Source organism: Trematomus bernacchii, unplaced genomic scaffold, assembly GCF_902827165.1.
Source record: "Trematomus bernacchii unplaced genomic scaffold, fTreBer1.1, whole genome shotgun sequence".
In the NCBI taxonomy this organism is placed as follows: domain Eukaryota; kingdom Metazoa; phylum Chordata; class Actinopteri; order Perciformes; family Nototheniidae; genus Trematomus; species Trematomus bernacchii.
In genome coordinates, this window is record NW_022988097.1 from 3,304,235 (window position 1) to 3,316,071 (window position 11,837).

The window sequence follows — 11,837 nt, forward strand, 5'->3', positions numbered from 1 at the left end:
CTTTAAATAAACTATGCCTTGATTGAAAATATTAAATAATTATTATAATGATTAATTATTATTATAATGACTTATAATGGCCGCACAAATAGGATAATGTAACTTTATTTTAGAAAATGATTTCACTGTAACATTGGCATCTATAGACTTCCATATGCTTGCTGCCAGTATATCATCAGCTTGACCTCTGAGACCTTTGCCTCTGCCTGTGGTCCAGGTGTAAGAGCTGATGAGCTGAAACCAAAGGAGGAGAGGGAGGAAGAGGAAGAGGAGGAGGAGGAGCCAAAGCATTCCAGACTGAGCGATGAGGAGGAGGAGGACGAGTGTGAAGCAGAACAGGACGTTTCTCACGGCCCGGACACTTCCTCTCTTACGGAGCTGAGACTCCCAGAGGAGGAATCCCCGGACACCAGGCCCCTGCCCTCCTCCGGGCCCGGCTCCAGAGCCTCCTCTCCGGACAGTCCCGGGTGATTACACATCATTTCCCCCATGTTTCCTCCACTTCCTGTCTGTCTCTGTTTCCTCTAACAATCTGACTCCTTGATATCTGCTTACAGAGCCACGCCGGAGCCCCCTGCTGGTCCCCAAGAGTATCTGCTCGACCCTCTGAGCGTCACCTTTGGAGCGGAGGAGGTTGACTTGAGCGGAGAAGAAGATGGAATCCAGGAGAACAGGGAAGAGGAGGAGGAGGAGGAGGAGGAGGAAAGCTCCTTCTTACAGGAAGTGCTGAGCTCCCTGAAAACTCCCCTTGCGTCTTGCTCACTGATGACTGAAGGGGTCGACCTGGAAATAAAGGAGGAGGTGGAGGAAAGAGACGTCGTGGAGATGGAAGGAGAGGAGGTGGAGGAAGAGGTGGTGGAGCCTGTTGGTTATCAGGCTGCTCCTGTTGACTCCATCCTGTCACACCAGTCTTCACAGGAAGAGGAAGAGGTTTCCACTTTAAGCACTGCTTCTTGTCAAGATGTTGAACAAGAGGAGAACATGGAAGTTAGGGAAGAAGCAGCCATCGAGGAAGAGGAGCTAGTGGTGGAAGAAGTCAGTCAATACTGCGTATGTATTTCTTACTCATTTCTCAAAATGTTGATTGTTTTGTATCGAACACAATGGGCCTCATGCAGGACCCTTGATCATATGCTTGGTCTACATTGTTTTATCTCTTGTGTCAATGACTTAAGATCACGTACATTAACATATGTTGCCAGGTCGCAGGTGCTTTTCTAAAGAGCATTTGAGGTGTTTTGTTGTTGTAATACTTGTTTCGGCCACTAGTGCAACACTACACCATGAAGGTTTCTCATTTCTCTAATTCCCCTCCTCGACTCCCCTCCTCGACTCCTATCCTCGTGTCTTAGTCCCGCCCACAGGAGATGCGAGCGGAGGAGCCGAGGAGGGGAACCGAGGAGAGAGGAGGGGAACCGAGGAGAGAGGAGGGGAAGCAGCAGGCGGTTAGAGAAATGAGAACTCCTCTCCTCTGAGCCGTCATTTTAAAGAGACGTAAAGAGCACTCTGTCTGATGGACAGATGTGTTCATGACGACTTATATATTTACTTTGAATTCATTGACAGTGCGGTATAATGAGACAATAACAGGCTACAGATGCGGACATATACACACACACACACACACACACACACACATATATATATATATATATATATATGTGTGTGTGTGTGTGTGTGTGTGTACATCTGTATATATATATATATATATATATTTATTAATATATATATATATATATATATATATATATATATATATATATATATTTATTAATATAAATATATACAATTTCATATTCAAACAAGTAGAGAGCACTCTCATAATAACGTAACACTATCAGAGACTGGATATATCATATCAGTAAGCACAGGACACCAAACCAACTGAGACCTGTCTGTCCGCCGCATCTACAGTACGCACACACTGTACCACACACACCTACACACTGTACCACACGCACCTACACACTGTACCACACACACCTACACACTGTACAACACACACCTACACACTGTACAACACACACCTACACACTGTACCACACGCACCTACACACTGTACCACACACACCTACACACTGTACCACACACACCTACACACTGTACCACACACACCTACACCACGCACCTACAGCTCCTAAAGCATATAATCAGGATACAGCCGTTGTGTATTTTATTATGTGAAGCACTAAATGGTTTTAGACAAATATCGACTCTTTGTTTGTAGATATCTACTAAACTAAAGCAAATAAAGAGAGTAGACCTGTTATACTGAGTGATATATATTATACACACTGCTCTGCTTTCTGAACGGACCTCACAGCTGTTCTCACTGTAAACATCGCGTCGCGATGAAAGCAGTTAATAAAATAATATCCAGGGGATGCATGCAGAGATGTCATTGGCTGAGATAAGTCCGGCCGTGCGTCACGACTCTTTGAAACATCACTGTTCCCGGAAATACATCCGTGGAGGACCCATCAGTGTATCCTCGGTTATAGCTCCTGCAGAGAGCCTCCTCGATGCTCGATCCTCGATGCTCGATCCTCGGTCCTCGATGTGCATTTATAGAAATGAGATGTCCTTCAACATGGCGCGCTGAAATCCATTTCCGGGTCACTACCGGAGGACCGAAGATTCGAGGAGTCGAGGAGGGGACATTAGTGAAATGAGAAAGGGCCCATGTTCTAAACTTTTAGCATTCATGATTCATGAGTTTACATTTGTCTATGTGCTCTGAACACAAGGTCCTTAACAGGTGTTGGCAAGTTATTTCATTTTCCTGGCATGCTTTTCTTTGCCTAGAAATGTATCTGAATGATATCAATATACCCTGTAATAATAAGAGAGTGCATAGAGAAATTAAAACTCACCTGGAAAAAAACATCTGAGGTTTTATTGCGATTTGAACATGTTGCATATCGGCCTCTTGTGGTCAGAAATAGTATTACAACAACAAACACTAAATATGTGCTCATCATCTGAAATTCACCTGCCAATACATTTTCTTTCCAATATTTTACAAAAATGTAACTTGTAGAAAAAGAGTAATTTAAAGAAGGATCCCAGCAAAACCTTTTTTCACAACTGCTCAGAGGAAAAAAAGCTATGAAACCAAATGTTATGTTTTATTGGTATGATTTCTATATTTGTTGATGTCGGTATCATATTAAAACTCCAAAATCATAAACCAGTTCGGCCATTTTAGGTGGGAGCAAAATATATTTGTAAACACATATTTGTAACATTGACCTACTGTAATATCGCCCTGTAAAGTTGTTAAGGAGAGCATGCTAACTACAGATCTACACAACCAGCAGACATGAAGCAACATTAGCATTCAGTCAAGTCGTGTTTCTGTTCACCCAAAATTCACTCTCCTTTAAGCTCTGTTTTTGGTCTCCACCAGAAATATCTGGCTCTTTGGCAACTAAATGTCCACCTCTCCCTAGCTAACTGTTAAAAAAACAAATCTCTACTTTCCTTATATTCCTCTGTGCTTTATTTTCCAGCGAGAAGAGGAAGAGGACGCAGAAGAAGACGAACCCGAGGAACAAAATGATACAGGAAACACCGTAAACAAGGCAGAGGAAGAGGGAAGAGGAGAAGAAGCGAGTGAGGGAGAGGAGGAGGCCATTGGGCTGAAGAAAGAACCAGAGGTGGAAGAGGTGAAGGTGGAGGTGGAGGTGAAGGAAGCAGAAGAAGAGGAGAGAGTAGAGGAAGCAGAGGAAGCAATAGAGGAAGAGAGCGACGACGCAGAAGAGATGACTGAGGCGTTTCCTGATGCAGCTCATGATGACATACAGCTGCAGGAGGAAGACGAGGGTGTAGTTGTTGTGGTTGGAGATGATGGTGAAACGATGGATGATCAGGTGCATGAAAGTCAAGTAGCTTCTGATCAAAGCATAGAAGAGGAGAGGGAAGATGGAGAAGAGAGGATGGAGGAAGTCATAGAGATGGAAGATGGTGAAGCAGATCAAAGTGAGCTAGATCTGCAGGAAGAAGGTGGAGAAACACCACATTCAGACATGAAGCACGTTTCTGTCAAGCCTTCTTCTTTGTCTCTCCCTGAATCACACCACGAGCCTCCGTCACCTGAGAGTGGAAGCATCTCTCCCAGCAAGACCTCCACCATCCACATTAATCTACTCTCTCCGAGCTCAGAGAAGGCACCATCTTTCTTCCCAAAGTCCCCACCTGACACACAGCCCAAAGAAAGTGAGACGCCTCATAAAGCTGAGGAGCAGAACGCAGACACAGAAGAAGAAACATCTGATCATGTGGAAACAGTAGAAGAAGAGAAACAGTCAGCTCTCGAGGAGGAAGCTACACTTCCTGTGTCTGTGGAGGAAAAGGTCAACCAGGTGTCCAGCCCCACCCGCTTCACCATCACCCCCGCCTGGCAGAGGCCGCTGTCTGTCGGGGACGCAGAGGAGAGTTCCACACCTCCTTCCTCCCAAACCACATCTTCATCGTCCTCTGACACAAGGCCCCGAGAGGTGGAGGTGGAGGTCAGTGAAGGGAAAGCAGAGCCAGCGAGTCCGGCGAAGGTTGAAGTGGTGTTGAGCCCGGGAAGAGCGAGGAACGCAGGGACCCCCACCACCACGTCGTCATCATCCAATCATCCGCAGACCCCAGCTGCTGCAAGCACAGAAGGTGAGGACGTCAAATGTGTCCAAAAGAACATCATGGAAGTTTTTGTGTTTGGGTTCTTGATTGGTCTCTGAAATCGAAGTTGCTGTCATTTTTTGATTTTATTCTTCTCTTTTTCTTTTTTTTTATAATAGTTATGATTATATTATTACGCACTACATTATTACTTGTCTTATTCTTGGACTTTTTTTCAATACAATTTAATTTGCTGATGTATATTTATTTTCTTAAATAATATTTTTTATATTCTTTGCACAACCAAACTTTGAGTTCCAAAGTAAGTCTTTTCCTTCCACGTTTTATATTAAAGAGTATGTCTGCTGCATGTGAAATGAGGTGAACTCGTCCTTTGGAGTTAAAACGAATCTAAACCACAGACCAACTTTTCCACTCTCCCTCCTACAGAGAGCTCCATGGTGATGGAGGGAAACCCCGACAATCCGTTTGGAGTTCGGCTGAGGAAGACGTCGGCTCTGCCTCGCTTCAGCTCGGAGGAGGAAAACACAGAGGTGCGTCTCCGGACTTTGTTCTTACTATTATACGTTTTGCTTCCAAAATATCCCTAAGCAACACACGTCATTCTTGAAAAGCATTGAAGATGGTCAGTTCTGAGGGTTTCTGCAGGGACATATGGGGGCCCATTTACGCCAGTAAAGGAAAACAAACAAAAAATCCTGAAAAGTCGTTATATTTAAAAACTTCCTTAAAAAAATGACTTATATCAGGGTTGCCAACTTTGGGTACCTGGCTGGAGTGAGACTTTGATATCATGGGTTTAATTCGGTTTAATTACACATATGCGCACGAAATGACTGCTATCGTGTCAGCAGCGGGACCTTAGCATATAGGATATATATACAATATATACAAATACACAATAATGGACACAGACTATAAAGGGCACACAGTTTCATTCACTAATGAAAGTCAAACATGTTTGTTTCCACTGTTTTATTGTGTGCCTGTCGCGATAAGCAATTCATTGACTTATCGTACGATAAATAAAAATGAACTCGATAAATTGCCATTTACATGAGGATGTGATTAGCAGTTTGAAAGGATGTACTTGAATTATTATTATATATTTTCATTATGTCAGTGGTCTAAAATGGTCATACAACGGTGCCGACAATATTATCGTTTATCGCAATAATTTCCGGGAAAATGTATCCAACAAAATTAATTATCGTGAGAGGCCTATACATGCAACACACACACACAAACAAATCTACAGACTTACTCCAAACTGCCAAATATATTAATTAACACACTCTCACTCTCATATACTCTTTGACTCTATTTTGGCCAAGTAGAACAATAAGCAGCAGACTTTTACTTTTTTATAATTTCTACTGGATCTTAGATCTGCGCATGCGCAATGCGGGTCGGCAGTTGCGGCTCCAGAGTATTTTTGTTGCGTAATCTATGGTAGGGCTAACCCTTACAGTGGTGGGGCTCAAGTCAGTATTTGCAATGTAATTACATACACGCTCCCCCCGACAGTGAAACGCCACGCGTGAGGTTTAGATTATTTCCCTGTCTCAATCCAAATTGAACTGTATGAAATAAAAAGGCACATTTGTCTTGTAGTAAATAAAAAGGGCGACCTGGAGCCAATCCTGCAATTTCCCCTTAAGTGAAAGAGTTGACATGCTAAAAACCCAACCCCTGCAGGGGGGTCTGGGGGATTCTCCCCCAGGAGATTTTTTTAAATACTAACATAAAATACACATTCTGGTACTCTCTTGAGAAGAAAAATAAATCAATCTATTACTACACGTCACGACATATTTAAAAAAATGAATGGCATTTTAGTTTTGTGTGACTTTGTTCTGAAAGCTGAACCTGCTGCTCCTCACAGAGAGAAGAGGGGAGAGGCTCTGTGAATTACTTTACATTGTGGATAAGGGTGGATAGCCCCCATTGTTCTGTGTGTCAAAATGAAAGACAGCCCACACACCTATCAATCATCAAACCGTGGGGTCTTATTTCATTACGTGTTGATTTCAATCAACACGTAATGTTGTATCGATGTATAGAGATGTACTACCGCAAAAGTATTCTCCGTCGGGACTTCCTGCAACAACACCACGCCGTTATCGTGATTCTGATTGGTCAGAAGACATTATCAAAGATGTTCTATTGAGAAGAAGATCACTACGTGACAAAAGTTTTCAAAACCGTTTCTAGTCTTCGGTATTCTTGTTTTTGGCGTGAGAATAGTTTGGGCAGCGTGAGAGCGTGAGATTGAGAGTGAAAGCGTGTGTCACACGCCAGATGTGTGAGAGTTGGCAACCCTGCTTATATATCTCAGAATATTGGCTCAGGTTCTTAACCTGTTTTCACGAAACTGTGTCTCAGGGCTTCTTAACATTTAACAACCTATTAATGTGTCATCCACTTAACGGGAAGAAACTCTGCTAACTGACGATATGAACCATTCTTGCCTAAACGAAACACAAGGGTAATACCAAGCCTCTGAATTAGCACTGAGCGAAAACATGCTAACGCACTTAGCACAGAACTCACGGTAGAAATATTTTATTACTTGTCGGATCTGCACAAACAAGATATCAGATTAAAGCTGAGATTCCACAGATTCCAGTAGTATAAGTATCATCACTGTGCGATCAAAAGGGCAGCGAAGGCAAACCCAGACAACACACAGCGTAGCTTTACGGAGACAAAACGGCAAATACGTCTTACCTTTGCTGTTTTCTGATCAAAAGTTGTGTTCAATGGCATTAAAACGATAAAAACGCTGCTGAAGGTTAATCCAATGTGTCTGTGTCACTTTGAAATGATTACTGATAATCCATCATAACATTTTTGTCAAAAACTGCGATATCATATAGAGTGTGTGAGAGCTACAACCCAGCTTCCGGTTTTGGGCATGCATCTCTCATTCACCAATGGTAATGTTTAGATGGATTTTAGGAACTTTCCCTCGATTCTATTGGCTCTAACGGTTAAAAAAAGGTGTCAATCATCAAAATCGACGAGGGGCCCAGAGATATGGCAAATCCACCCAAATGACTCCAGAAATGGGTTTTTTTCTAAACCTCTCTAAAAAGGTCAAATTTCACTTGTTTTGCATCAATCTTGATACAGGGTACTTATTATATGTTATAGTTTGGACTCCTAAAGCTTTTAGTCTACGATCCCATCATTCAAGGGTGGTTTTCACTATAAGTAATGGTTTTTTTTTGGACGGACACTATAATTTACATTTTTTCATCTGAATTTACTTTAAAATAAAAACATCTATATTGATTCTGACTCTTCTACATCCAACTCACAGGTTTATCATTACTTTGAGAAAAAATATTATTAATTTACCCCTTTTAGAAGTGAATTTATAGTCATTTGTTCTGGGAATGTCATTTTCGAGCCTGAGACCTGGAAAACAGGCTCAGGGCTTAACAGGTTAATATGATAACTTAAAATAAAAGTTTATCATTAGTTTAGATACTTAGTCTATTTTACACATTTTTGGAAATTGGCTTCCATAGAGATCTGAAGTTGTTTTAACTTAATCCAGGAAACTAAAAGTTACCAAAATTCATCATCAAAGGTGTTTTAGTGTATTAAGGCAGCTATAAGTCATATTTAACAATAGATCAAATAACAAATTGTATATGAAAGGTGGTGCTCATAGTGACCAACCCACAGTCACTATACACTGCAGTTTCCCTCTGTACTAAGAAGCGCTTTTGCGTCTTTAAGCTAATTGTTTTGGTTTAGGGCATAAACTTTTTGGTTTTCTTGGAAAAGCAAAACAAAAGCAGAGTTTAAAAAAAAAGTAAATTTGAGACTTATTTTCACAGATGTTGCCCCTTACTGTATATCCTGGATGTGTAAATAATAACTGATTATTTGCGTGTTTCTGCTGACCCCAAGTGGACAAAGAAATGATTGAATGCAGTTGTAAAATACGTTTTGTATTGAATTGTTGTATTTATGTTTTATCGTATGCAGCCTTCCGTGGAGCCTTCAGCTCAGCCAACCAGCTGTAGAGTTGACTCTCCGCAGCCAATCAGTGTTAAGCCCTCCATAAGTCAGCCTATCAGCAACAAGCCCGCCCTCCCTAAGAAACCAGACGTACAAGGAGACAGTGGAGGGATAAACAAGCGCATGACAGGTTTGTACACACACATAAACACACGTTTTATTTTCCATAAACGATGTGGCAATGCTTACAGCATCCCAAAGACTTGAGCTGTGGTGTAACAGTGTCTCTGCTGTGTATTGATTCAGATCCAGCTGCAGCTCGGGGTGCTTCTGCTGGCTCTGAGTCTCCCAGCTGGATTTCGCTGGCCAAACAGAAACAGAAGATCTACAAAGAAAACTCCCTCGATGAGGTCTCTGTCAGGAAGGTAATATGTGTGTTTGGTCGGTGTGGTTGGATTAGTCTTTTATGTGGACACATTTCCCCATTCAAGTGACAGGGAAAGAAGTTCACTTCAGTTCATCTTTATTGTCCTTGTTAGTAGGAATTTGATTTGCAGCAGAACACGAAAAACAACAACAGAAATCACATAACAATACAACAATGATTTATTGTTTACCTTTATCAGTTCAGTCAAAAGCTATGTTTACCGCTTTAGCTCGTCCGCCATGGTTAAGTACCTCATACAATAATATTACAATATCTAAATATCCCTTCAACACTAGGGCTGTGACTGGTGTATCCAATATGCTGAAGAAGTTAACATAGCTGACATGGGGTTTAGGTTTTGGTTCAGTCTAAAATGACATGGTTCAGATGCAGGTGCTGTTGGATGTGATGGTGGTACATCCTGTTTTGGCCTCCATGTGTTAACAGTTACACCCCCGCACATTTACCGCCACATCATTTATAACTGAGTGTGCTGCTCTCTGTCATCAGGAGGAACCGGAGAGGAAGAGTTCCCTGCCAATGAATGTCAGCTCAGCGGCAAGCAACAAAACAGGTCAGAACACACACACACACATACACATACACATACACATACACATACACATACACATACACATACACATACACATACACATACACATACACACACACACATACACATACACACACACACACACACACACACACACACACACACACACACACACACACACACACACACACACACACTTGACTTCCGAAATCTGAAACTCCAGAAGATGCATCAGCTGCAGCAACAACATACTTTGTTTGGTTTCAGTCATTGAGAATGTGTATACTAAAAGGCAGTTTCTTTGTTAGACCCCAGGTGTGATGAAACCTTCCCATTAGTTTTTCTGCTTTCAAGTACAACTTTTTGTTCAATTCTGACCTCATGTGGACAAACTCTGCTACTGCAACAAGCTCGACCGGAGTAATTTTACACAAAATAATTGGGATTTATTTTCTTAATTGCTGAGGAATGTATTAAATGACTGAATATATTATGAAGAAAGAAATGCCCTACATCAAGAAACAAATAAAGATAAACCTCAATAGATCACAATACCAGTGAGCAGTGCTGTTTAAAAAAAGGACTGTTATTCATTCTGCTCTGAAACTAGTATGATTCTTTTTGGTGGTATTATTATTCACATTTCTTTTACAAAAACATGAATGTTAAACAAATGTACAGAAATATAATCATGTATTAAAAAAATTGGTTTTCAGAAATTGCTCAGTAATTAACCAAATAAGCTAAATATCTATTTATTTATATCCGTTTATATTTTAATTTTATGTATACCCAAAAATACAGGAGTCAAACGTGTCAATATATTTCTATATGCTGCTAAAACTGAAATAAACAAATTAAAAAGAAATAATTTAAAAACTATAATTATGACATACAAATAAAAGAAACAAAACAAATACGTTTATATACATTATTTTTTACTTTTTAAATGCATCTTTAATATTAAGATTGGCTTTTTGTTTGAATATTGTTTTTTCTCCTTCCAGTGAGTGCGTTGGAGATCGGTAAGCCTGCAGCGTCAGCAGAGAAGGAGTCCAGGAGGACTCTCTCTCCTCCCACTCCGGTCCCCCCTCAGCCTCCTAAACCCCAGTCCCTCCCCTGCCCCGTCCCTCCAAAACCCCAGCTCCCCCCTGCCACCGCCAAACCTGCCCCCCAACCTCACTCCCCCCAAAGATCTCTGTCCCCCTCTGCTCCCACTCCTGTTCCACAAAAAGCTCCCTCTTGCACATCCCCCTCAAAACCTTCCCCCACATCCAAGACACTTACTTCCCCTCCTTTTTCAACAAAAATCCCGGAAAAGTCCAAAGCTCCGGGGCTCCCCGGCCAGACCCCTGCCTCCCAGCGCGGCCAGCCCCCCCCTACCCTGCCCCAGGATGAGCCACCCTGGATGGCGCTGGCCAAGAAGAAGGCCAAAGCCTGGAGCGAGATGCCCCAGATCGTCCAGTGATGGAAAGAGATGTGGCTCCATCAAAGAGTCTGGATGGACATTTGCACACAGTTGTTGTTTTCTTACTTTCTGGTTTCTATCCTGGTTTCTGATTGGTGCAAACCCTCCAATCAGTGCTGAAGAGAGGCTCAGTGTAACTCCTTCTTCCTTAATGTTGTACATTCATGTTTCTAAATGGCAGACCAATGCGTCTTACTTAATGTGGATACCCCAACAGTCTAAGTATGTTCAAATGTGCCTAAATGAAAGGAATTACTGCAGCAGATATGTACAAATATGAACTTTTATCCAAAATAACTCGCATAATTTCACTCAATAGTTCAGGGATGACACAATTATTTTATAAAGAGGATACTTTTTCCACAGAGAGTGATGATAAAGAGACGTGTGTGTGTGTGTGTGTGTGTGTGTGTGTGTGTGTGTGTGTGTGTGTGTGTGTGTGTGTGTGTGTGTGTGTGTGTGTGTGTGTGTGTGTGTGTGTGTGTGTGTGTGTGTGTGTGTGTGTGTGTGTGTGTGTGTGTGTGTGTGTGTGTGTGTGTGTGTGTGTGTGTGTGTGTGGTGTGTGTGTGTGTGTGTGTGTGTGTGTGTGTGTGTGTGTGTGTGTGTGTGTGTGTGTGTGTGTGTGTGTGTGTGTGTGTGTGTGTGTGTGTGTGTGTGTGTGTGGTGTGTGTGTGTGTACTTTAAGGCAGTGATATATTCTCACATTGAGGAATGTGGAAAATATTGTGACCAGAGCGTAAAATGGGATAACATGCAAGCTACGCTGGGGAAGAATTTGTACAGGT

The 11,837-nt window shown here is 41.9% G+C and overlaps 1 protein-coding gene across 11 annotated transcripts in view; it reads left to right on the forward strand.

Moving 5' to 3' along the window:
- zgc:66433 (uncharacterized protein LOC321250 homolog) overlaps window positions 1–11,507 on the forward strand; it is a 50,548-nt gene extending 39,041 nt beyond the window's left edge. For 10 of the 11 annotated variants that reach the window (XM_034121144.1, XM_034121146.1, XM_034121148.1 and 7 more), the window contains 8 exons: window positions 218–467; window positions 558–1,050; window positions 3,513–4,656; window positions 5,059–5,162; window positions 8,632–8,794; window positions 8,911–9,029; window positions 9,542–9,605; window positions 10,592–11,507. In XM_034121144.1, coding sequence (XP_033977035.1) covers window positions 218–467; window positions 558–1,050; window positions 3,513–4,656; window positions 5,059–5,162; window positions 8,632–8,794; window positions 8,911–9,029; window positions 9,542–9,605; window positions 10,592–11,052 — 2,798 coding nt within the window. In that variant the 3' untranslated portion in view covers window positions 11,053–11,507. The remainder of the gene's footprint in view (window positions 1–217; window positions 468–557; window positions 1,051–3,512; window positions 4,657–5,058; window positions 5,163–8,631; window positions 8,795–8,910; window positions 9,030–9,541; window positions 9,606–10,591) is intronic. The other variant, XM_034121151.1, reaches the window with a different exon arrangement.
- The last annotated feature ends 330 nt before the right edge of the window (window positions 11,508–11,837 follow it).